The following is a 26,500-nucleotide window of genomic DNA, read 5'->3' on the forward strand; positions in this document are numbered from 1 at the left end:
CTCTGTCTGTTTGTTTGTCTGTGAGCATCTAATCTTGCAATCAAATTATTGAGTTACTTCCTGATGATAGATTTTCTTCAAATTTTGGATACTTACTCTTGCTGGATAGCAATACAATGATCAATAATTAGTTTTGTAATAAATCAATTAATTTAGTTGATTTTAATTAAATTTAGTAATAATGATTTTTAAAATAAGTATATTGATTGTTTTCATACTTCAACGCTCGTTTAGCGTATTTGGATGAAGCGTTGACTTTGCTGACTTCGTTGATTTCGGGTTTGTGGTTCGAGATCTGCTTTGTGAAATTCTCTTTGTGAACTTTCAATATTTATTAAATATATTTTTAACAATAATAAATTATTATAATATCCACTTAACCCCCACTCCTCCTTTTTTTTTTTTTTTTTTATTGAATGTAATATTTTGCAATTTTGTCTGACTTTAATAATCCCTGTATCGGTTCACATTAAATTTTAGTAAAGTTTTTTTGCTTTAAAAATGGTCTAAGTATGATTATATTACATATGAAATAGCAGAAATATTTTTTGATTATTTTTGCTGAAAAGTAGCATTAAAGTTCGTTATTTCTGCGCATGTATTCCAAAATTAAAGAAAGTTTTGCTATATTATTGAATGTTAAAAGATAAAACATTTTATTGGTGTTTATATTCTTTTTACAGAATAAAAATATCTGTATTATTTCAAAAGTTTCAAAAGTTTTAGTAACACCCCTTAAGTAAATAATTTGAAAAAATAACAAAAAGCGTATGTCCAACTTGAAAGAGCCGTTAAAATTATATGGAGATGACGGTTCTAAAAGTTTTATTGCAATGAGAAGCATATACAATAGTATAAAATGTTGTGAAGAGAGAATGTATAGGGCATGTGCCAAAGAGAGTAGAAATCCATTTACGAAAACTAAAAAAGGAAACAAAAGAAATAGGTGGATAAAGAAAATTAACAAAGGCAATTATTGACAAGCTTTAAAACTGCTATAGATTGGCTATCAGGCTGCATGTTGGTGATAAACAAATTATGAAAAAAAAAATTTATAAGTGAATTTTAACATGTAGCATCTAACAAAATTAACAATCTTCATGTAAATTGTCCGATTGGAAAAAATAGTTGGTGCGGATATCAAACAGCTGCGGCAAGCAATGAAGTTGACAAGTTTATGCACGGTTTATGCTTGCTGACACATATTGCATTACGAGTTAGAAAAGTTATAATTAATTAATAAGTGATTCACTTCTTGACCAGTGTTTTATGGAAAAATTCAAAATCAAGAGGAGTCATTTTATAATATGGTTTGGGAACGTTAGCCCAAATCAACATTTGTAGGTTTACAACAATTTTCTTTGAACATCTATGATGCTGTATCTAACTTTAACATTGGAGATAAAGCTGTTATTATCTTTTATAAAAGACTAAATATGGTTAAAGGATTTTATGCTAATCTTGGACGCAATAAAATATATAACAAAAAGATAAAAAAAAATTGTTAACACAGAGTGAAGTTAAGTATGTTCTTCGTTGTCGTAAAATTAGACGAATTAAAATTATAGAAAATAGCAGTGCCAATCGAAAAACAAGGGAAAATGTTACAAAAGAGCACATTGAAATGCTTAAGCATTTAGTTGAAAGAACTGAATCTACGCCAAGTAGTTTCACTTTTCCTAATTTATCTAAGCGCACAGTTCAAAATCTTTTCGTTAAGTTAAACGTAGGAGAGTTTGACGACATGACTGCATTCAAGTCGTTTTCTGATAAAAAACAAAGTTAAAGACCTTTAAACGCTCAAATAAAAATATTATCGAATTATGCGTACAAGAAAACAATCTTTGTACGCAAGAAGCAGTAAAATAAAATCTTTCTGCATCATGCTTCAACATATCTCAGCTTACCATTTCAAGAAAACTAAAACGCTCGTATTTATCAAGAAAGGGTGTTGAGCATGTGCCAAAAGAACAAAACTCAACGCAAGCTATTGATGCACGATATGCATATGTAAGCGAAATTAATGGAATTTTAAATGAAAAACTTGCTTACTTGTATAAAATGGATTTTATTTGCACACTAACAGCACATATGGTTATTCGCTAAGAGGTACCCAGTAATTTTACAGTCGTCTGCAAATCGTGGCAAGAATTTTAGTTTAATTCATTCTGTTTCAACAATGGGAGTGCTGGCTTATGAAATAAAATCTGAAGGCTGTAATGCTGATTCATTTTGTATTTTTATTACTTCAATATTGGCACCAGCGATTAGGAATGCTGGTTTGGAAGCGCAAGTGTTTGTTATGGACAGTTGTAAGTTCCACTGGAGCCTTTCTGTTCGGCAAACACTAGCCTCTCATGGCATAGCTGTTAAGTATCTGCCAGCACACGCGCCACAGCTTAATCCAATAGAAATATTTTTAACTTCTTTAAAGCACACTTACAAACAGGGAGTAAGGCTTCAAAATACGGATTGGGTAATCAGGAAACTTAAAAATATTATAGATACTACAGTTTTTAATTTAATTCCATTTTACAACAATATGCGTAGTTACATAAATCTAGCGTTGGCTTAGCAACCATTTTTTAAATAAATAGCAGTGGCGACAATCTAATTTATATTTTGAATATATATATATATATATATATATATATATATATATATATATATATATATATATATATATATATATATATATATATATATATATATATATATATATATATATATATACAAACAGAAAAGCCTATTTATTATTTATATAAAATTATATTAAAGATTTTGTGGGTAAATGACTCGCATATAAACCCGCATTTAAGAATGAATAAATGTGCATATAACAATGAATAGATACCCATACAAAAATGTATAGACACGTGTATAAAAATAAATAGACGCGCATATTAGAATGAAAAACCCTGTAAGAATATGTAACTTTGTTTGCCTTAGAATTAATGATAGTTTATTAAAATATTTTAAAGTTTGATCTTTTAGTAATAATTCGCTCATTTCAACAAAACCAGAAATTTTGACTAAAACTTTTTTTCACTTTAAAATAAAACGAGAAAATAAAATTTTTTTCACTTTAAAATAACTTTTTTTCGCTTTAAAATAAAACGAGAAAATAAAAATGTATTATTATTAATATCCGTGCCTTCTAAGACTTTTGACGCCCTTGCGTTCGGTGCGATTGCGCCGCTTGATCACGCTAAAAACTTTTAAAACGGGTCTCGAAGTCTATTCCACACTCACCTTTTCTATACTTTTTACTTATATATATATCCTAGCTTTCCGGACCCATAAAATACGGGTCTTTACTAAACCTATCTTTTCTATACTTATCTATTGCACACGGATCATTTCTATACCTATGATTTGTTTACTTCGATATTTTTAAGTGAAATAATTCATTTAAAAAATTGCTTTGAGAGCAAAAAAATTAACATGCGCACTCTTTCAGCATACCTAGAGCTTATAAGTGATTTATAATTAGGTTTGTTTTTCTACCAAACGCATATCATTGATAGCTCAGTGGTTTAGTGCGCTGTCGTCAGTGTCGTGTTGGGGGATTAAAGACTTCCCCTAATAAATTTTAAATATTGTTTGATCTTGCTGTGCTTATAGCAATATTTATAGCAAAATTTTTATTTTTGTATATATTTATAATAATTATAGCAATATTTATAGCAAAAAAATAATTGTAAAGCAAAAAAATTTTCTAATTGTTAAAATAAAAGTCAAAAGTTTTCTCACTTTTATAGATTTATTATACACGATTGTTCCATATATATTGCCTGCAAACTCAACATATGCTAAGACGTTTACTTTTACAGACGTTTGTACGCAACGCTATGCAAGTAGCAAAATTAAGAAAATCTTAGGCCATTAAAAACTATAGACTATAAAACGCTAAGTGATTGTCCATAAATAACGCAAAGCTTAATTTATTTTAAAAAAAGAAGGAGGATCTCTTCAGTTATTTTAGGTGGCAATTTTCATTAAACTTGATAACCTATTTTGATTTTTTATTTAACATAGGACTCTGCGAGGGAAAATTTTTGTTTTGCTCGTTAGTGAAATTTAGCGTTGTGTAATTTATGGACGATCCCTAATTTAGAAGTTTAGATTAGGGATCAGCGAAAAAGTATATAAAGCCAAAAACCCCCGTTAAACATTCTAAACTCAGTTAAGAATATTTAACGGGGGCAAGGTAAAATAGCTGTAAAACTCTTAATTTCTTTATTGTATCAGTATTAAATAACTTTACCTTTAAATAATTTTTTACCTTTAAAAGTATTTAATTTAATAAAATGGTTTAATTTAAGTATAAAATTAGAATTTTCAATTATGTTCTTATGTAAAGCATACTTTTTAAACCCGTTTACTGTTTTAAATTAGTTGAGGACACCGCGTGGCAAATCATCAGCTTGCTTTATTTTTTAAGTTTTGTTATTTAAAATGCAAAACAAAACAACTTTACAGTTCTGTAGATTTTATATTCTATATACTAACATGTTGTATACTCATTTTTCTTGCACAAACTCAACTTAGTTATAAAAAAACTTGAAATGTAAAACTAAAGTAACATAAGTATCTCAATCATGACACATAAGCACTAAATATCCCCCTCCCCTCCCCTCCCCCTCCTAATGTTTTTTAATGTTTTTAGAATTTTTAGCTTTTTTAAAAATCTTTTTGTTTGTTAAATTTGTTAGATATGTTTGAATATAATCTTTATAAAACTTCACAAGTATCTTGTAATTTAAAAATCTAAAAAAAAGGTCGCCAATGGTTGGACTCGACCCACGGCCTCTTTGTTCAGAAGTTAAGCTCGCTAACCACTCCGCCATGCTGACACGTTGACAAATGAAAATTTAAAATGATATAAAAATTTTTTCTAACAAATATTAATGCTGTCGATCAAAAATTAAGAAGGGGTCTATATATATAATGTCTATATATATATATATATATATATATATATATATATATATATATATATATATATATATATATATATATATATATATATATATATATATATATATATATATATATATATATATATAAATATATATATATATGTATATATATATATATATACATATATATATATATATATATATATTTATATATACTTTCAAATTCCACGGTGCTCTGTAATAAGTCCTTACGGTCTTATCACAGAACACTGCGGAAGAGCATTTAATGGGAAGTTCACGCCTCATTCTGTACCAATGTCGCTTGTTGGGCTAGAGCTGACGTCGAACCTAGGACCTCTGGGTTCTGAGCCAGAACTCTCTCTCTCTCTCTCTCTCTCTCTCTCTCTCTCTCTATATATATATATATATATATATATATATATATATATATATATATATATGTATATGTATATGTATATATATATATATATATATATATATATATATATATATATGTATATATATATATATATATATATATATATATATATATATATATATATATATATATATATATATATATATATATATATATATATATATATATATATATATACAGTATCGGATAAAACGAGTGCAACCAAATAATGCTAATTTAGTTTCTTTATATAAAAGTGCTGCATTTTTCCAATTTAGAGAAATAACTATGTAACTGTTTAGAGACAAAGTTCTTCAAGTTTTATTCATCACAAAGTTCATGATTTGTACACGAAAATTAATAAATTAATCAAAAGTATTAAAAAAAGTTGATTTCCTTCTGGACAAAACAAGTGCAACTCGACAAAATGTTGACCAAGCTGTATTTTGATATCAATATTTCGTGGCGAATCCTTTGTTGTCGATCACAGCCTTGCATCTTCGAGGCATAGATTCGATCAGGTGATCAATGAAATTTTGTGGAATTGCTGCCCAGGCCTTTTGGATTTGTTCAAACAGTTGATCCTTATTACGAACACTTTCACGATTAATTCTGCGCTTGACGATCTCCCACAGGTTCTCGATAGGGTTGAGATCCGGAGATTGAGGCGGCCAATCCATCACCGATAGGTGGTTGTCTTGAAACCATTGCTTGACTACTTTTGCAGTGTGTTTTGGATCGTTGTCTTGCTGAAAAACCCATTTTATTGGCATATTCCATTCAGCATGAGGTAACATAACATCTTTCAGAATATTTTTATACATGAAACGGTCCATTATTCCATCGTTTCGATGTATTGGACCTAGACCGTTAGCAAAAAAACACCCCCAGACCATTACATTGCCTCCACCATGCTCCACGGTCTTATGGCAGTAACGTAAATCGAGGCGTTTTCCGGCCGGTCGACGTACACGGCAAATGCCATCGCTTCCAATGATGTTGAACTTCTATTCATCACTGAACAGGACAGTTCGCCATTTCTGCACATTCCAGTCAATATGAGATGTAGCAAACAGGAGTCTTTTCTTCTAGTTTTTTAGTGAAATCAGCGGTTTCTTTGCAGGTCGTCGAGAAAACAATCCGGCTTCAACAGCACGTCGTCTGATTGTTCGCTCCAATACAGGCAGCTCTAATTGCTTTTGTATCTCAACTGATGAGATCCAGGGATCCTTCTTGACGGATCTGACGATCATAGAATCCTCTCTAGAAGTGGTAGAACGCGGTCTTCCACCTTTGTTATCTGCTGCCAACTTCCCAGTAGAACGATATTTGGAACATAGGGTTGATACGGTCCATTTTTTCACGCGATATTTGTCAAAAATACTTTTTTGTGACATTTCACTTACGTAATCGCCAATAATTTTCTTTTCTTAGTTCCAATCCAAGACTGTCGGGAGCCATTTTTGCACTTGAAGTCATAAAAATAATAAAAAATAAATAATCACGTTTCTCAAGGCTTACCGTGTTACATTTACCTTGTGATGATACAATAATGCTCTGTGGAACACAACGTCTTGGTTGGATGTGGACTGTATTGATGTAATGAAACACTTGTTGTATTTCACTTGTTGTATTGATGTTCTTTGATAAAACACTTTGATAAAACTCACTTCGATAAACTGTCTTGATAATACTGACTGATTAATTTCCATTTACTGACTGAAATACATGTCGATTTACATGTCTCTTATATAGTAAAATGAACCTGTGTGAACCTGTTCTGGAAGATTCTAGATGCTTCTTTTCGATGCTTCTGGAAGCTTCTGGATGTGTCTGGATGCTTCTGAATGTTTCTGGATATTTCTGGATGCTACTGGATGCTTCTAGATGCTTCTTCTGGAACACGGACCAGACTTAAGAAAATGAAACAAACCAAAAAAGTTGCACTTATTTTGTCCGCTGCAAAATGGCACTTGTCAACGAAACTCTATGAAAAATATATATGTATATATATATATATTTATATATATATTTATATATATATTTATATATATATATATATATATATATATATATATATAATATATATATACATATATCTATTTCTTTCGCGGAAGAAGCAGCTCTAAGTAAAAAAATATTGTCAACGGCTCTGATGCCTAATGTCTATATATGAATATATATATATATATATATATATATATATATATATATATATATATATATATATATATATATACATATATATATTTATAAATTTATATATTTATATATCTATTATATATTTATATTTATAATGTTTATATATAAATATATAAATATATATATATATATATATATATATATATATATATATATATATATATATATATATATATATATATATATATATGTATATATATATATATATATATATATATATATATATATATATATATATATATATATATATATATTCATATATAGACATTAGGCATCAGAGCCGTTGACAATATTTTTTTACTTAGAGCTGCTTCTTCCGCGAAAGAAATAGTATCAAATTATTTTAACACACTTCAAAGAGAACTTAACGAAACAGGTACAAACGAAAACAGCAGCCGTGGCGCAGCGGATAGAGTTTTGGCTCAGAACCCAGAGGTCCTTGGTTCGACGCCAGCTCTAGCCCAACAAGCGACATTGGTACGGAAGGAGGCGTGAACTTCCCATTAAATGTTCTTCCGCGGTGCTCTGTGATAAGATCGTAAGTTCTTTTGGGAGCACCTAAAATAACTACAAAAAAAAAAAAAAAAAAAAAAAAAAAATTCATGTCATTTAAAGATTTTTGATGAACTTGACTTCTCTGGTGATCAAAGTTTGCAGACGCTGTGCTCAACGACCGTTGAAATTGGTTGGCAACAATTAAAAAGTCAGTTGTACAGTTGAAAATCACATCTATGCTGCTAGTTATAATCTTACGCCATACATTATTTTCAAATAAAAAAAAAAATTCTGTACAAGTTGGTGCGTAAGTGGTCCAGACGATGTCTTATAAGCAACATCTACGCCCGCATGGATGAAAGATCAGCAATTCGTGCAGTCGCTCACTCGTACGAATTGCAAATCTTCCATCCGACAAAAGTCAAACTAAATATTTCAGTCGATTTGTTGAAAATAATTTCATCAATTAATTATTTGATTAAATAAATCGAACTTTGGTTATCAAATTATAGGTACTTATATTTTAGTCGTAGATGGACACTTGACACATGTTACCTGTCGGGTTGTACATATTTGAAACGAAAATAATATCTTGTTAATTTGCTTACTTGATCGTTTGTCACATATTCTGCAACCACATTATATATTGCCATGACAAATTAGCGCAAATTAGTTCATTAGTTTTATGTAGAGACAAAGTACATTATTTTGTCTAAAGAATGTTTTAGTAAACTGCAAGCAAAACCTTTTAGCTCTGTTAAGTTTTTGCACGCACGCATGTTGCAATTAATAATATTTGAACCATGGCGTACTTTATAACAGGCCTATTTATCGTGCGGATGACGTCATAAACTGGAAGCGAACATTTTTTAAACCATATTTTCTGTTAAGCGTCGAAGCTCTTGCTATTTATTTATTTAGTTAAAAATTTAAATTTGTAATAAACAAGGGTCGTAAATGCTATGTCACTAATTGTAATGGAAATTATGATCAAAGTTCCAAAGACAAAACTTTTCGTCTTCCTCGAATACCAGAAGAAAGAAAAAGGTGGTTGGCAGTTATACCAAGAGAAAATATACCAGATAAAAAAGACACCGTAGTTTGTAAAAGGCACTGGCCTGTTGGATACGTTTTAACAAAAGATTATGGAAAAGGAAGACCTCGTGATCCTCCATCTGTATTTACGTGTGTAAAACCAAGTGTAATACCTTCACCATCTGGTTGTCCTAAAACTACTTCAAGATCACATGCTGAATCTAGAAATGTTCAACCTGACGAATTATCAGCTTTCAATTTAAAAGACGTTATAAAATCATTTAATGATCTGAAAACGAACATAGAAAGTTACAACTTTAACGGAGTTGATCTATTATTTAACACTAAAACAGACAATCAAGTATTTATTCAATCATTAGAGTTCTTTCATAACACCGGTGTGCCATTATTTGTTCTGAAAATAAATAATAACTTTCAGTACGAAGAATTTCACTGTGGAGTCAATTGTGTAATAAAAACACTATGGCAGAACAGAATTACCATATTAAATAGATGGTCACATATTGTAGAAGCAGTTCGATTTTTAAATGCTTATGAGATAAGCAGTAAAAAAAATATTATTGAACAGCAACTATTTTCGATGGGTGATAAACTTGTCACAGATAAAAAATATTCTGTTGAAACAATAATAAGAGCATTTGAATATTTTTCAATGTCACGTACTACATATAATCGTCTCAGAGAAGATTTTCAACTTCCTAGCATTACAACATTAACAAGACTAACATCGAAAGTAAAATCTGTTCATGAAGATATATTTCTACAAAAAGTGTTTTCAAACTTATCTGACGTTAGACATAAAAATTGTATTCTTCTATTAGATGAAGTTTATGTTAAAACTATGTTGCAGTACCATGGGGGAGCAGTGTTTGGAAAAGCAGTTAACAATCCAAATGTTCTTGCTAATACTGTTTTGAGTTTTATGGTGGTTACTTTGTTTGGTGGACCCAAATTTCTATGTAAAATGCTTCCAATACGTGAAACCGATTCAAATTTTCTTTTTGAACAAACTAACTTTCTTTTATCGACCATCAAAGCAGCAGGTGGTAATGTTGTATGTATAGTTTGTGATGGTAACAGGGTAAATCAGGCATTTTTTAAGAAATTTGAGACAGGCGGCGTACCTTGGCGAACAAAAGATAATATTTATCTTTTATATGATTTTGTGCACCTTTTAAAAAATATTCGCAATAATTGGATAACTGAAAAGACTCAGGAACTTGAGTTTTATGTTAGTAAGGAAAAAAAAGTTGCTAAATGGTCTCACATTGTAGCATAGCATAAATTAGAATCAAAGCAAATGATTAAAATGTCTAAACTTACTGATGTTGCTGTATTCCCTAAACCAATTGAAAGACAAAAAGTTTCAACTTGTCTGAAAGTATTTTGTGAAGAAACAGTCTGTGCCTTAAAATGTCATCCAGACTTGGAAAATGTTGATGATACTACTTTGTTTCTTTCAATAATAATTGAATTTTGGAGAATTATAAATGTCCATAGCCCTTATGCAGATATACGTATGCGTGATCCAAACAAAGCTGCAATATTTTCTCCTGGTGATTTTAATCTTCAAAAGCTGTTAGAATTCGGAAACTTAGCTAAACAAATGTGTTCTTCTCAAAAAGTTCGTTGTAAAAGTTTCACAAAAGATACTTCTAAAAGTCTCTATCACACATGCAATGGTCTTGTTGAGTTGTCAAAGTTTCTCTTGTCTACAAATCATAAATATGTTTTGCTTGGAACATTTACCACTGATCCTTTAGAAAAACAGTTTGGGAAACTCAGACAAGGATCAGGTGGTACATATTTTATTACTGTACAACAAGTATTAGAGAAAGTTGGTATTGTAAAGACAAAACTACTTTTGCAATTAGACAATAATGGTGATTGTCTTGATTTTACCACATCAGGACATTCTTGTGAAAGATGTGGTTTTTACATGAACGAAGAGAAATGTTTGATATTTGATAACTTACCAGAATTAGAAAATATAGTATCTATAGATGTTAAAATGAGTCTGATTTATATAGCTGGGTATGTTGTCCGAAATGATGAAGATTCAGATGACTCATGCTTTTACTATGAGAAATTCCAATATTTTACAGACGAAATCAATTGTGGAGGATTAACTGTATCTGGTGATTGTGTATGTCAATGGGTTATATATTGCTATATTATGTTTCGTCAAGTGGCTGATAATACATGCATTTCTTCTTTGTGCAATCTAATGATGCTTATTTCAGAATCATATCAACTGAATATGAATAGAAAACATGGTGTTATACTTTCGAACATATTTTTTAAAAACTATTGTAGTTTGTACTCACCAAGATCAGAAAAAGAACCAAAACAAAAAATTTTGAAACTCAGTGTTAAAATAGCATTGTTATTTAACACTGAGTTTAAAAAAAAAACCAACATAAAATACTGAATTTATGTATAAATTTATTATATTTGTAAAAAAAATTATTTTGTATTTTTTTATTTAGTATTTTTTGGATTGGAAATAAAATTTCAAGTTGAATTCACGTTGGTTGTTTTTTTTCTGTTTAAAAAAACTCGCCTCCAGTTTATGACGTCTCCGCACGATGAATAGGCCTGTTATAAAGTGCGCCATGATTTGAACGGATAGTGTTCAATCACGTGGTAATGAAAAATCGCGGCTGCCTAACGTATAGTAAACAAAAGTAAACATCGCGAGCGTTACATATCAACTAATAACATAATTCAGATAATAAATCTTTAGATGGATTTGTTAATTTCCTCTAAAAGTTTAGACTGCAATTCATTTAGAAATTAAATGTATGGCTATGATGATTTAAATAGTCATTCTAAAAAAGAATGCAAGTGTTTTAAAGCAAAAAATTAATCCTTTCTTGTGCTCTTTGTCTGTAACTTAGTAAAATCAGTAGTTATTCTGTTTTTAGAACCCAGAGAATTGAAACAAGTTTAAATTTTTTTAACTATTCCTTTTCCGGAAATAATATATCCTCTAATATTAAAAAAATAATTTACTCAGGATTACTTAAGATTAAGCTTGACATTTTATCCCAAATAACCCATCCGCTTTTTCTGTTGTAGTATGTCCACCTTACTTTTAACAACCTCAACCTTATAATCTTATGAGAATTAAAACCAACCATAAAACCTTAAAACCTTATAACAAAGATAATCTTATAACAATTATCACAGCTTTCACAAATTTCACAGCTCTCCAATAAAGTTTTATTTCTACAGCTCTTACCCTTACAACACATACCCTTAGATATAACACAAGAGTTATATCTAAGGGTATGTGGTGATCTTCATCAGTCTCTTAGTGACTTTATTCAAAATATGAGAGATAATTTTTAAAACTTAGAGGTACAGAAATGTTATAGTTATGTTACAATTATAACTTCTGCCATAGTTTCCTTTTTTTGAATTTATTTACACCATCTAGAGCTTCAATTATAGTTTAAAAGGATAATTATTTTTGGATATCAATAACTAAAGACAAGAGTGGCCTAAATCATTTTTTTAGCATCTCTGTGTAACCTTTTTTTTTAAAAAAAGTAAAAAAAAAATTGTAAAACTGTTTGGCAATTAAAAAGAATTCTTTCTAAAGACTTTTAGTATAATTTCAAAAAAGTTTAAAACCATTAATATCTGTGCTGAATAGTCTTCCTTGCCATAAAATGTAGACGGTGTTTCATGGTTTGTTTTGAAATGACTCACATTGGTTCCAGCCAGAAAAAAGTTCTGCCTTATAATAGTTAAAGGACTTACACATGTTTATTAAGATTTTTATTTTTATACTGAATAATTTATACTAATTCTTCCACACCACATTGAGCCTTACTTGCACTGTCATTAATTGTGATGTTTATGTATGTTAGTAGAAAAGGCACATAATTCTTTTCACTGTGAATAATATTAAAAATTTTTTAGACTTTAAAATTAAACTTTTTACTATTTTATTTTTTATTTTTAATGATATTTTTAATTATTAGAAAGTCATTAGTATAAAAGTGCTCATGAATTTTGTTACTGAAAATTTTTAATAATATCATTTCAGTTATACAGGGTAGTTTTTTAGTTGTTGCTACATATTATATAATACAGTTATGTATTCTGAAAAAAAGGCAGTATAATATACAGATCAACTTGTAATTTTATAAGGAAAACTCAGCATAACATACCAATAAGCAGACTTATGATAAATGAACTTGTTAAAACAATTTTCTTTTTGAATGTGTAATTTGCTTAAAAAGTATAGTTTATATCAGCAAAGAAGACTAAAGGCAGGAAAAATTTTTTTTTTCACCATTGTATTTAGTATGTATAAATCCGAAAATAATTTTTTTGTGGAGTGTTTTTTTGATATAAAAAAGTTGCTTATAGTATTATCCTTTAAGGTTGTATCATTTAGGGGTGCAAAGAATTTTTGAAATGTTTTTTTTATATATATTACATATTAAATAAAAGAAGTCCACTTCTTTTATTTAATATATAAATGATATGAGCACACCTGTTAAGTACCACACCGTATCATTTTAAATAGTATATAAATTCTCTACTATTTAGGTGTGTCCAAATATAATAGGACCATACTGTGTCATGAAATAACCTAAAAGATATTTCATTTTAAAATATAGTATTGATTAAAAAGTCCATGTTTATTTGAGTTTTGTTAGAAACAGTCCAGTGAGATACGGTAAAATCTAGTGTTGTATGGTAAGATATTTCCACCGTGTTTGACATTCACACTTTATAATTTTAATTTTTAATTTTATTTATATAATATTTTTTATAAAATAGCTAATACAGACTGTCCAAATGATTGCAGATGTTCTAATGGCACAATAAAGCGTTTTTGTTCTATTGGATTTTATTTCAACGCAACATCAGGCGCATGTCAAGTTAAGTTAATAAAATTAAATAACATTTTTATTTCTATTTTTTAAATATATTTTCTTTAGCCTGAGATAGAAAATTTATATATATTTTTTTTTGTATATAGATATCAATGAGTGCTTGATGAACTGCAAATATGATCAGTCTATCTGTATAAATTTTATTGGTTCATTTAACTGTTCCTGTCCCAAAGGATCAGTTTATAATTTACTAGTACAAGATTGTGCAGGTAATTGTATTATAAGCATAAGATAACAATCAAAGTTTAAATGAATCTTTATGAAAATTCTTTATCCATCTCTATAATTGCATGTGATTTTAATCCCTCAGTTTACTATAATATTGGATAGTTCTGAATTAGTCATTATGCTAGAAATTTTACATGCAGTTGACTGGAATAAATCTGTAGTTGAAATAATTGAGAACATTAAAGTTGTTATTGTTAAATGTAAGGTACAACTGAAGTTGCTTAGATTTTTAGCTAAAAATTTCAGATAAAACAAGGAATAAATATATTGTAATTTAAAAACATAAGATTTAATTAAAAATACACAAATTGAAACTGTAAAGACAATACACGTAATTTGAAAAACATAAAATGTATTTGTGTAAATTAGTGTAATAAAAACAATAACTTTTGAAAATGTATTACCTATGACTTTTTTTTTAACGTTTGTATTCTGGTTTCACAAATGTGTGGTTAGGATGGGTTTCCAAAACGCTATTTTTTTATTTAAACATGAATTATGGAAGAGCTGACCCTATTTTTTTATTGTTACCAAATGCTTTTCTTGGCATTAATCTGTATTATAGGTCAGGACTAGATTTTTATTGTGATATAACAGTTTGGAAGATTAATATCTTAAGTCTTACAAGCTCCCCCCTCCCCTCCCATACCCAGAATTAACTTAAAGATTTTATATCAGAGTTTTCTTTTTTTAAGTTTTCAGTATCATTTATGTCACAACTAAACTCACAGCTAGCCGAAATAAAATATAGTTCAATGTTATCATAGCATTGCTATGATCATGACAGAAACAGTTTAATATCGTATCCAAAATATGAGTTCTGTTTCTGAGATTTAATAATTTTATGGCAAATACAAAGCACAGTTTAATATGAATTTATATGTAATAAAATAGCATATTATTATTATGTCAGGATCGAAATTTTCTTTCTTTTTATATCCCTCGAGAGTCACAATTTAATTTATCAGGATGTTTATTTATTTTTAAAGCTGTCTAAACCTTATATATATATATATATATATATATATATATATATATATATATATATATATATATATATATATATATATATATATATATATATATATATATATATATATATATATTTTTACTTCCAACAAGGCTGCTAGCAACTACTATTAGATTTAGAAATTACTGGAAGAGAAAAGATGAATTTTATAAAGCAAAATAATGATTAACAGATGACTTTAAAGATTATATGAATCAGGTAAACTAAGAAAAATATGAAGTATATGAATCAGGAAAACAAAGAAAAATATGAAGTGTAGGAATCAGGAAAACAAGGAAAGAGAGCAAATTTCAAAGAACTGGTGTTCAAGGTAAAAAAAATAAGAATTTTTAGAACACTTGGGAACAGTCACACTAAAAGGATGAGATTGAATTGAATGTTGAGTAAGATGAGAATAAATTTTATTAGATGGCACAAGAGACGCTAACTCTTTAGAACAGCGCCTGTTATAAAAAAGAGAAAGAGAAGCAACATTATGACGATGCGACAATGGTTGAAGGTTGGCTGCAAAGCAGGTCTAACTATGTGTACAATGCGTTTTTGCGTCTTATCTAAAAAAGAAAGATCATTATTCGAAGATCCACTCCAGATATGGCATCAGTAATCCATGCAAGTATAGATTTATGATTTATAGAGATAAAGAATAGAATCCTGAGTAAGAAAGTGATAAGTATGATAGAGTGATGCAACCTTCGCAGATGTTAATTTTGCAATGGATTTGATATATGGTTTTCAAGAAAAATTGGAAGTAAGAATTAATCCTAGAAGACAAAGGGTAGATGACTCATCGAGTACATTTTTGATCATAAATATAAGAACATTAAAGTTCACCAGCCACTGAGAGCCCCATGCAGTAGCAAAAGTGAGATCCTTTTCAAGTTCAAATGCCCCCTCCAAGCAATCAGCGAGTGTTATCAAGACAAGAATAAATAGTAGTACTATCAGCAAACTATGGCACTTTAGATGTGAGAATTTCTGGAAAATCATTAATGTAAATTTTAAAAAGTATATGGCTAAGAATATAACCTTGGGGACCCCTGAAGTTACAGGAAATGAAGAAGAGTGCTGTCCATTGAGGACAACTTTTGTACTACAGTAAGTGAGGAAGGATTCAATAATCTTAAAGATGTTACCAGATACACCATAAGAAGAGAGCTTATGGAAAAGACCCGCATGCCAAACTTTATCAAAGACTGTAGAAATGTTGAGAGCAATAGCATTAACCTCTCCACATCTATCTAATGCACAATAAAACATATCAGTTTTTACTCTTAACAAATCAGCATTAGAACCAGAAGGTCAAAATCAATATTTGAGATCAGAAAGTAAGATATTAGATTTAAGATTTATGATGAGAAATTAAGTGTTTGTTAATTTAAGACCTAAAAACCTTGCTTGTAATAGGAGGAAGATTAATGTGATGGTAGTTAGACAAGCCAAATCGCTCTTCAGAATTTTTAAAATTGGGATAACAGATGCCGCTTTCCAGCATTTTCATAATTTTTACCATTGTCTATGAAAAACACTTTCATTGGTAAAAACTCTCCAGATGTCTCAAGAGCCTAATTTATGAGATAAAATATGTGATTTCATGACCTGAGAATAGCAGGCTTCGTTGTTAAACAAAATCTTTTTACAATAGTTTCTAGCTATATTAAACAGACCTCTGTCTTCTGGAGAACTGTTTTTATGATAGATATGAAAGTAATGGTTACGATCGGAAGTTACAGCAGCACAATGAGAGAAAAAACCATAGAAAAGTGTGAGGCTTGCCTTGGAATTGTCGAGAGGGAATTAAATATTCTATGCAAGCCTGATTCCAAAAAGTTTCATTAGGAGCACATTTGTCAGCAAACAAAAGAAAAATTTCTACCAAAGACCATCATGAAAAAATTACAGAAAGAGTTCCTGTTAGCTTTAAGGGAGTTGTAAGAGGTACGATGATAGTGGGATTTTGATGATAAAGAAGAATTAGATAATAGTTTTAGAGAGATCAAAAAACTATGCAACAATTAAGATCAGAAACAATGCTTAAGTTGAGTAGAGAAGTTAAATGAGTTGAAAAGTTTACTTTTTGTTTTAGAGATTTAGAAAGGCAAAAGTTGTCAGCCTTAATACCTGCACGGTCACTAACACTAGAACTTAGTCATTCAGTGTGATGAGCATTTAAGTCACCAACAATAACAATATTGGCTGAAGGATAAATAGAAAGCACATGGTTGATTGGATCAGAATTAATATCAAAAAGAGTGCAGTCTTGAGATGAAGGAGAGCAATATAGAACAAAGAGAAAGGTTATAGAGTAAAGTTATGCTTAGTGAAAGCACATAAAAAAATAGTCTGTGGATTCAAACCTAGTTTTCCCGACAAATGGGTGAATTTTTTATGAGCGTAATTACTCAGGCTGAGCATGTGAATATTAGAGTTTTTACAAATTTAAGAAAGATAACCATCAACACTAAGATCACAAGATGTGACAACTGAACTCTAATTATTATTTCAAAGAGCAAGTAAGTCTGGTGAACTTTGCAAGAGATTTGACTTAACTGAAGAAAAGTTACTTTGAAAACTACAAATATGAAATGCTTTGTTTCTCAAATTATGTAAATCAATATTGCTTATAAGTGTGATTGCTACATGAATTTAAATTGTTAGGAATGGAATGCCAAATAGTATAAGAGTATGATAATAAATAGTATGAAAATAAATTAATTTAATAATTTCTCTAAAAGAGATATGGCGACTAAATATTTGGCATAATCATAAACTGTCCAACTTTTGCCAGCACAGAGAAACAGACATATAATAATGAAGTCTATCCTGAAAATTAAACTAATTTTCTGTACCTTTCTGAATAATTTTAAAAATTACGAATCATTAAATTCATCATTCTAGGCTACATTATTGGACTTAGCTTTGTTTTAGCAAAAATGATCCTGGTTTCAACCCTGGTTAAAATCAGGCTTTGATCTGTTATTATTATCTGTTTAATGTGTGGTATGTGGTAAAGATGTATAATACAAAAAAAAAAAAGGAAAGGAAAAAAATAGAGTATTATTATGTAAAATAAAATTTTAAAAATTAGAAATAAAAGTTATAATTAAATAGTTAAATATTTTATATTTTACTTGTTTCTAAAAAAGAAAACTTTTTGATTTTTTTAATAATTTTTTTTTTCAAAAACAAGTAAAATACTTCATGTTTTCATCAGACTATTTTTTTATTTTATATAAAAAATTAATTTTTAGCAATATCAACATTGAGTTCATTTGTAACTTCAACCACAATTGTATCAAGCTTTAACAATTCAATTGTTAACCAAAGTAAGATGTTTTTCTATGAAGCAGCTTTATATATTATAAAATATATATATATATATATATATATATATATATTATATATATATATATATATATATATATATATATATATATGTATATATTTATATATATATATATATATATATATATATATATATATATATATATATATATATATATATATATATATATATATATATATATATATATATATATATATATATATATATATATATATATGAAGACCTCAGTGGAAAAACCGGCGTTGTCACATTTAAAAAGTATTGAGAAACTATTTATTGATCATTAATAAAAGTCTTTATTTAAAGCAAATGAAACTAAGCAATTTAAAAAAAATTATATTATAATTATTTTATTTAAAATTTATTCAAAAACAAAACATTTTGTAATTTTTTATACAAAAAATTTTTTTTCTTTGCTTTAAATAAAGACATTTATTAATGATCAACAAATACTTTCTCAATACTTTTTAAATGTGACAACGCCGGTTTTTCCACTGAGGTCTTCATATATATATATATATATATATATATATATATATATATATATATATATATATATATATATATATATATATATATATATATATATATATATATATATATATATATATATATATATATATATTTATGTATTGAACCCTCACTAATACTTTCTCATAAATATCACTCAATAACTCGAACCTCCATTAGCTCGAACATTCGCTAAGTTGAACCATTTGTTTTGTTCTCGTGGTTAATTTTCTTCTGATAACTTGAACTTCAGAAGAAAAATTAAAGCAAAATCTTAGTAAAAGTCATTATTTTTCTTAAATTTACATTTTTAATTTAAGTTAAACTTTTTGCCCTCAAGTGCAGCCAAGTTTCCCATCAAAATTTAAAGAAATTTATTTAATCCAAGATGAAGGCTTTGCATTGCAATGTAAATAATATTAACAGTTTTGATATTAGTATAAGTTATGCTAACTTGCGTTGAAATATTATTATAAAAGTTGTGTATTATGTTTACATTTTACAATGGCTACTGTCGCTGTAAAAAGAAAAATTAACACAAAATCAATCAAAGAAAAGGACACCGTTTTTAAGTAAATTTATTTACCCTAAAGCGATTTCAACCTCCCTCGCCTGGGGAGGTTGGGGATATATCCCCTCGCCAGTCCGACCACTACACAGGGTCGGTCATGCAAGGGGATATGTCCCCAACCTCCCCAGGCGAGGAAGGTTGGGGATATTTCCCTCCCCCCCAGGCCCCTCCTATGTCTAAAGGTCTTGGGCCTCTCAATAAATCAAGATACACAAATAAAACACACAAAAATACAAATTAATAATAACAAGTTATTGTAAATATGCACCAATTTTTATATTCCTTTTCCCTTTAAAAGAAAAAACTATGTGATTAAGGGTTTAACATATTTTTGCTAAATTTTTCGCTACATATAAGGACCCCATCTATTTTTTAACTTTTAAGTTATTCTATAAGCAGTAAGATAAAAGAAGTAATTAATTTTAAAAAAAACCACATTAACTTTTGAATGATGATTATGTAAAAATATTTGTTACAAAAGTTTGACAATTATGTTAGATATAAGCACTATTTAACAATGAAAAAAAGTCAAATAAAATTAAAAATTTATTTTTATTATGTTTTTATTTTATTGTAATGATTGATTTTTTTGCTTAGAAAATGATAATACTTAAAGCTTGAAGTAAAAATCATAATAATATAATTTAATTCTGATCAAAAATATATGATTTAATTAAAAACTAATTTAACAAAAATATATAATTTTATTCTGTTAAAAAATAATTTAGATTTAAAAAGTATATAATTTAATCTTGATTTAAAAATATATATTTAAGTTTATTAAAATTAAAGTTAATGCTTTGGTTTAATGTAACTGTCAAGTTTATTTTAAAATATTACAAAGTATTATTCAATATTTAAATTTATTTATTCTTAAAAAAAAATTAGCTCATTTTTATAGCAATTGTTTTTTTGGTTTTCCTTCCCAAACATTTTTTTTATTATTACTCAAAATTTTTTTTATTATTACTCAAAATTGAATTTTAAATAAACAGCTGCATCAAAAATTTGCGCAAAAATGTATGTTAAACTTTTTTTCTATAACGCAAGTTAAATCACAGCAATTATTTTTTAATAAATGATATATACAGAGATATAATTTTAATAAATGATGTTTGGAAAAATAGACTTTGCTTTCACAAAAAAATTGTTAATAAAATAATAAATCTTTAATAAAAAAAGTTAATAAATTAAGGTAACTTTTTTATTTTTACTCTCTAATTTTTTTTAAATAAAAAATCATTTCTAGTTGCAAACCAGCAATTAGAAATTTAAGAAATAATCATTCAAGTATTAAAAAAAAAAATTATTTTAATTCATTTATGCAAATGTCAAGAAAAGAAAGAAATATGTTAATATCAAACATTTTTAAAAGTGTGATATTAAATTTAATTATTTAATATTAAAAAAAAAATAAAAAAAATAAACATTCTCTAATAGTAATAATAAAAAAGAAGTTAAATAATTTAAACTCATTTTGTGGTAGTTAATATTATTGCAGTAATTCAAAAAAGTTAATATATTTAAAAAATAAAGAGAATTTTATGGCCTCAAATTCACATTAGGCTATTGCGTTAAGCATTTTTTATTTAAAAGAAGGCCTGATATATATATATATATATATATATATATATATATATATATATATATATATATATATATATATATATATATATATATTTATGTGTTTGTGTGTATGTATATATTTAATATTGCTGATTTAGGTCATATTGAAATAGCCTGCTGCCGAGGTCTTCAGTGCATACATCGACCAACAAATAGTCTGACTTGAAGCAGAGTGCTGCTACATTGACTGAGAGTTTGGTATGGGGCAGCAACCTTTTCATTCATTATTCTTCGTTTTTTCCCTCCTTTTTCTAAAAAAGCCATATCGATTTAGATGAGCAATAAAAGTGAGCAAATGCTCACATAAATATGCTATAGTAAATATATATTTATATATATATATATGTATATATAAATATATATATATATATTTATATATATATATATATATATATATACATATATATATATATATATATATATATATATATATATAAGTATATATATATATATATATATATATATATATATATATATATATATATATATATATATATATATATATATATATATATATATATATATATATATATATATATATATATATATATATATATACCTTAATAGATGTAGCAGCACTCTGTTGCTGGTCAGGCTATTTGATAGTCAATGTATAAACTGAAGCCCCCACAACTTCCTGTTTTTTTATGATGTCATCAGCAAGCGTCTACTGCTGCAATAATATATATATATATATATATATATAAATATATATATATATATATATATATATATATATATATATATATATATATATATATATATATATATATATATATATAAACAATTTTAAAATATATTCTACAAAATAGAGTGCTCAATGTTCTTAAAAAAGCAGAGCAATTATAAATTAGTAGAAAATCACTTAACAAATTTTTTTTTCATTAAACACTGTGTTTCATCAATTAAGACTCAATAAAAAAAATTTTCTGATGAGTCTTTATTGATTAAACAGTGTTGAATGCAAAAAATTTTGTTAAGTGGTTTTCTACTAATTTATATGTATATATATGAGATAAAAAAAAGCATTTTTTTTTACACTGCTATACTTTGAAAAGTGAATAAAATTTGTTATTGCCTTATTAAAAAGATTATTTGATATTAAATCTATGACTTGTATTAAAATTTTTTGGGTTTTTAATTGAGTTTTTTGTCACATCCATGTCTAAAAAAATGCAATTCTAAACCTAATGAAGGTTTAGAATTGCATTTTTTCAATACTACACCTTCATTAGGTTGAGAATTGAATCTGCATGTGTTCCAGTAAAGTTACTGGTTTTTTCTTTCTTCCCTGAGGCTTCCACGGCTGCATGTGTTCTGTTAAATTTACTGGTTTTCGAGTCCATTTGTGATTTTACATTTCATCTATATATATTTTTATGAGACTAAAAAGTAAAAAATAATAACTATTATAAATTTTTTTTTTTTTTATACCTTTCCTTCAATTGCAAGAGAAAAGGAGGAAATAATTTTTTCTTTCGATTCGACCCATTAGAGCTTAGTTTTTTAAACTGTTCCTTGGAAATTCTAAAATTTTTACATCTTCTAAATTTATTGAAATGTAAGAACACTAAAAAGATGGGGCTTTTTTCCTATAAATTGTTTTACCTTTACTATCATCCTAATTTGTTTGATTTTCTCCTCAGCTAATATGTAAGTACCACTTTTTTAGTGTTCTTGTGTTTTAATAAGTTTAGGAGATTTTGTAAAAAATTATGAAAAAAGCTTTTTTTTAAAAAAGATTCATGTCTGCATTTATAAATTAAAACCCTATTTTTTAATTAAAAAACTTTTTTAGTTTTCATGTGAAATCATTTCTAATTTTTTGTGTAGGTATAATATACAACTTTTGGAAATATAATTATATGCAGGTGCTGTTTTAAGCATGGATTAGTTCAATATAAAATCATCAATTTATTTTTTACCTTTCAATTCCCATATGTATTTTGACAACATGGTGTTACTTAAATACTTTTTAGTTTTAAAGATTTATGATTAACAAAATTAACCAAATTAGGTTTCTAATTAAATATTTTTAGTTTGAAATTTTGAAAACCACTTCTTTTAAGGCATCTTTTGTAAATATGTTAGGAGGAATTGAAAATATTTTTATTAGAAGAGTTTTGATTTGGCCTGTTATTAAATGAAATTTGGATTTCTTTTAAAATTTTGGGTGGGCAGTTTGAGTTAATATTAATATACAATAGTTCATCATTCGGTTTTTTGATAGACCTATGCAAATTTTCAAAGAGGTTAAATGTGACATCAAAATTAGACTTTAAATGTGATATTAGAAAATATTAAATTAACTACATATTATTTAAAATGATTTTTTTATTAATCCTTATTTTAATTAGTAAGCCAATATTTACAAAAAACTTTTAAAAATCTTTTCCAATTTTATCAAGCTGTGGACCACATTTTTTAGGCAATAATATTGAACCATCATCAAAAGAAAAACCTAATTTATTATTACTGTTTTTTATACTTAATAAACCTAAAATTTGTAATCCAAAAAGTTCACCAATTTCGCTTTAATATTATAATGTAAAAATTAACATTTACAGTCTTTTATTTTATTTTCGCTGGCATATTTAAAGTCACTTTAAATATCAAGTTAAAATTGGATTTTTATGAAACTTTGAATAAACTATTTTTTAAATATAGTGTTGTTATAATAATATTGTTGTTATAGTAATACCGTTGTTATAGTAATATTTTGAGTGCTTTTTGAATACAAATTTTTGTTGTGCATGTGGAGATTGAGTTTACATTATTTCTATCTGTTGAAGAACTTGTGACAATACTCTATTTTTTTAAATTTCTATGTATTGGTTAGTGAATCTTGCTACTATCTTTGCTATGTTAAATAGAACTACAAAAACTCACACATAGTTTCATATACAGTGGGATATTAAGTTGAGACTAAATATCTCACTTGACTATTCTGAATTCAAAGAAATTTAACTAAACCCTGAAGCCAACTTTGATCCTAATTCTGACCCTAACCCTCAGTTTCACCCTATCTTTGACTGAAATACACATATGTATAATTTTAAAATATTGTATTCATTGAAAAGATCCAATATTGTTTTAGTTAAATAAGGTATGGTCTGTTGAGATATGAACTAATCCATTAATGTATATAGAGTTATTTCCTTGCACCAGAGTATTTGATATATGTATTATATAATTTCTGTTGTCTTTTTTCCTCTATAAATTACTTTTTAATAAAAGGTTTTCTGGCTGATTGCACATGCACCAATGGCACAATACAACATTTTTGTTCTTTTGGATTTTATTTCAATGCAACATTAGGTGATTGCCAAGTTAAGTTTAAACATTTGGAATTAAACATTTTATTTCAACTTTTACATTTAATTTTGATCTGAAACAGTAAATTTATTCTTATGTTTTTTTTGTATATAGATATCAATGAGTGCTTGACATACTGTAAATATGATCAGTCTGTCTGTATAAATCTTAATGGCTCGTTTAATTGTACCTGTCCCAAAGGATTAATTTATAATTTGCAAGTTCGGGATTGTGCAGGTAATTATATTATAAATGTAAATGAAACAACCAAAGTTGAAATAAATTCTTTATAAAAATTATTTTTTTATCTCTAAACATATATAAGATTTTAATGACTTAATTTGCAATTATTTAGGATGATTCTAAATTAGTCATTATACTGAAATTTTTAACTGGAGTTAGACTAGACTGCATTTTAGTTAATATGATTGAGAAAAACATTAAGGTTGTAATTATGAAATATAATATGATTTGAGATTATATACACATCTAATTTAAAAAACATAAAATGTGATTGTGTAGATTAGTATAATAAAAACATTAATTGTATTAATAAAATGTAATACCAATGTCTTCTTTTTTTAATATTTTTATACTTGTTTTTTAATGGTTTCACACTTGTGTGGTTTGGGTGGGTTTCCAAAATCCCATTTTCTTATTTAAATATGATATTACAGAGTTGACACATTTTCTTGCTACTAAATGCTTTTCTTGACATTATTCTGTTTAATATAGATTAGGACTGCATTTTTATTGTGATATTATAGTTTGGAAGATAATCATCCAAGTATTACAATCTCTCCCCCCCCCCTCAATTTTGGGGTTTTAATATCAGTGTTTTTCCTCCAAGACTAAAGAGCCTCTTTTGCCCCTAATATAAATCAGTTTAATGCTATGACCAGAATAAGATTATTTTAATGTCATGTTCATGATGAAATATGACAAAAGATAAGACAAAGTATCTTTTGTTAACAAGATAAGTTTTGTAAACAATAGCACAACACCCTTTTACCCACCATACAAGATTATCAATGAGCATGGTTCACATTATTTGATTGCATTTCAAACTTTGTTTTTGGTACCAGTTTGATTTATTTTAGGAACAAAGTTTAAAGTTTGGCTCCCTTAAAAGTGTCTTGTTCTCTTATGTATATTGAAAATTGTTTTGAACTCTGTCATTACTATTATACAACTGTTTAGATGCTCGTTAGCAGTTTTTTTTAACTGTTTATTGAGAGTTCTTGTTAATGCGCAAGCTAAATTATTTTTTGAAGAAACAAGTTTTACATTTCCACTTATATTTTTCAATTAGTTGTTGCTTATTTGCATTAACATTTAACCTATTCCAATTAGTTGTTGCTTATTTACATTAACATTTAACCTGTTGCATTTGGCTTTAATCTTAATTTTCTAATTGCTGGCGTAAGATATCAACTAGGACTCTGTTATAGAATCATATGACTACTGATATAACTAAAATAAACTACTGATATAACTAAAGAAAGCGACAATATGTACATATTGTTGCTTTCTTTAGTTATATCAGTAGTTTATTTTAAAGTCATGTTCACATGGTTTTAATAGGAACTATTAAAATAATATCTAAACTAATTAACAAGTGTCTTACTAAAGACTGCTCTGACCCTATTATTGCCCAATCATTCTTCTCTCTATTATTAGCAAGGTTTTTTAATCTCTAATTAACAAGCTTCTCATTTCTCATCTTAAGTATAACAACTTTCTTGCTGGCAATCGATGCAGCTTTGATACTTCCATTTTTCAGCTGACTCATAAAGCAGAAAAACTCATGCATTAAAAAAGCTGTAAAGCTAGAGCTGTAAAATAAAGTTTCTCATGTTTGCTTTCTC

General features: G+C 27.4%; 1 protein-coding gene across 1 annotated transcript in view; it reads left to right on the plus strand.

Moving 5' to 3' along the window:
* Positions 1 to 26,500, plus strand: part of LOC136091740 (uncharacterized) — a 60,639-nt gene that overhangs the window by 4,306 nt on the left and 29,833 nt on the right. The window contains exons 2-6 of the mRNA XM_065819448.1: positions 13,894 to 13,993; positions 14,094 to 14,218; positions 18,516 to 18,590; positions 24,555 to 24,635; positions 24,747 to 24,869. Coding sequence (XP_065675520.1) covers positions 13,894 to 13,993; positions 14,094 to 14,218; positions 18,516 to 18,590; positions 24,555 to 24,635; positions 24,747 to 24,869 — 504 coding nt within the window. The remainder of the gene's footprint in view (positions 1 to 13,893; positions 13,994 to 14,093; positions 14,219 to 18,515; positions 18,591 to 24,554; positions 24,636 to 24,746; positions 24,870 to 26,500) is intronic.

Source organism: Hydra vulgaris, chromosome 15 (assembly GCF_038396675.1).
Source record: "Hydra vulgaris chromosome 15, alternate assembly HydraT2T_AEP".
In the NCBI taxonomy this organism is placed as follows: domain Eukaryota; kingdom Metazoa; phylum Cnidaria; class Hydrozoa; order Anthoathecata; family Hydridae; genus Hydra; species Hydra vulgaris.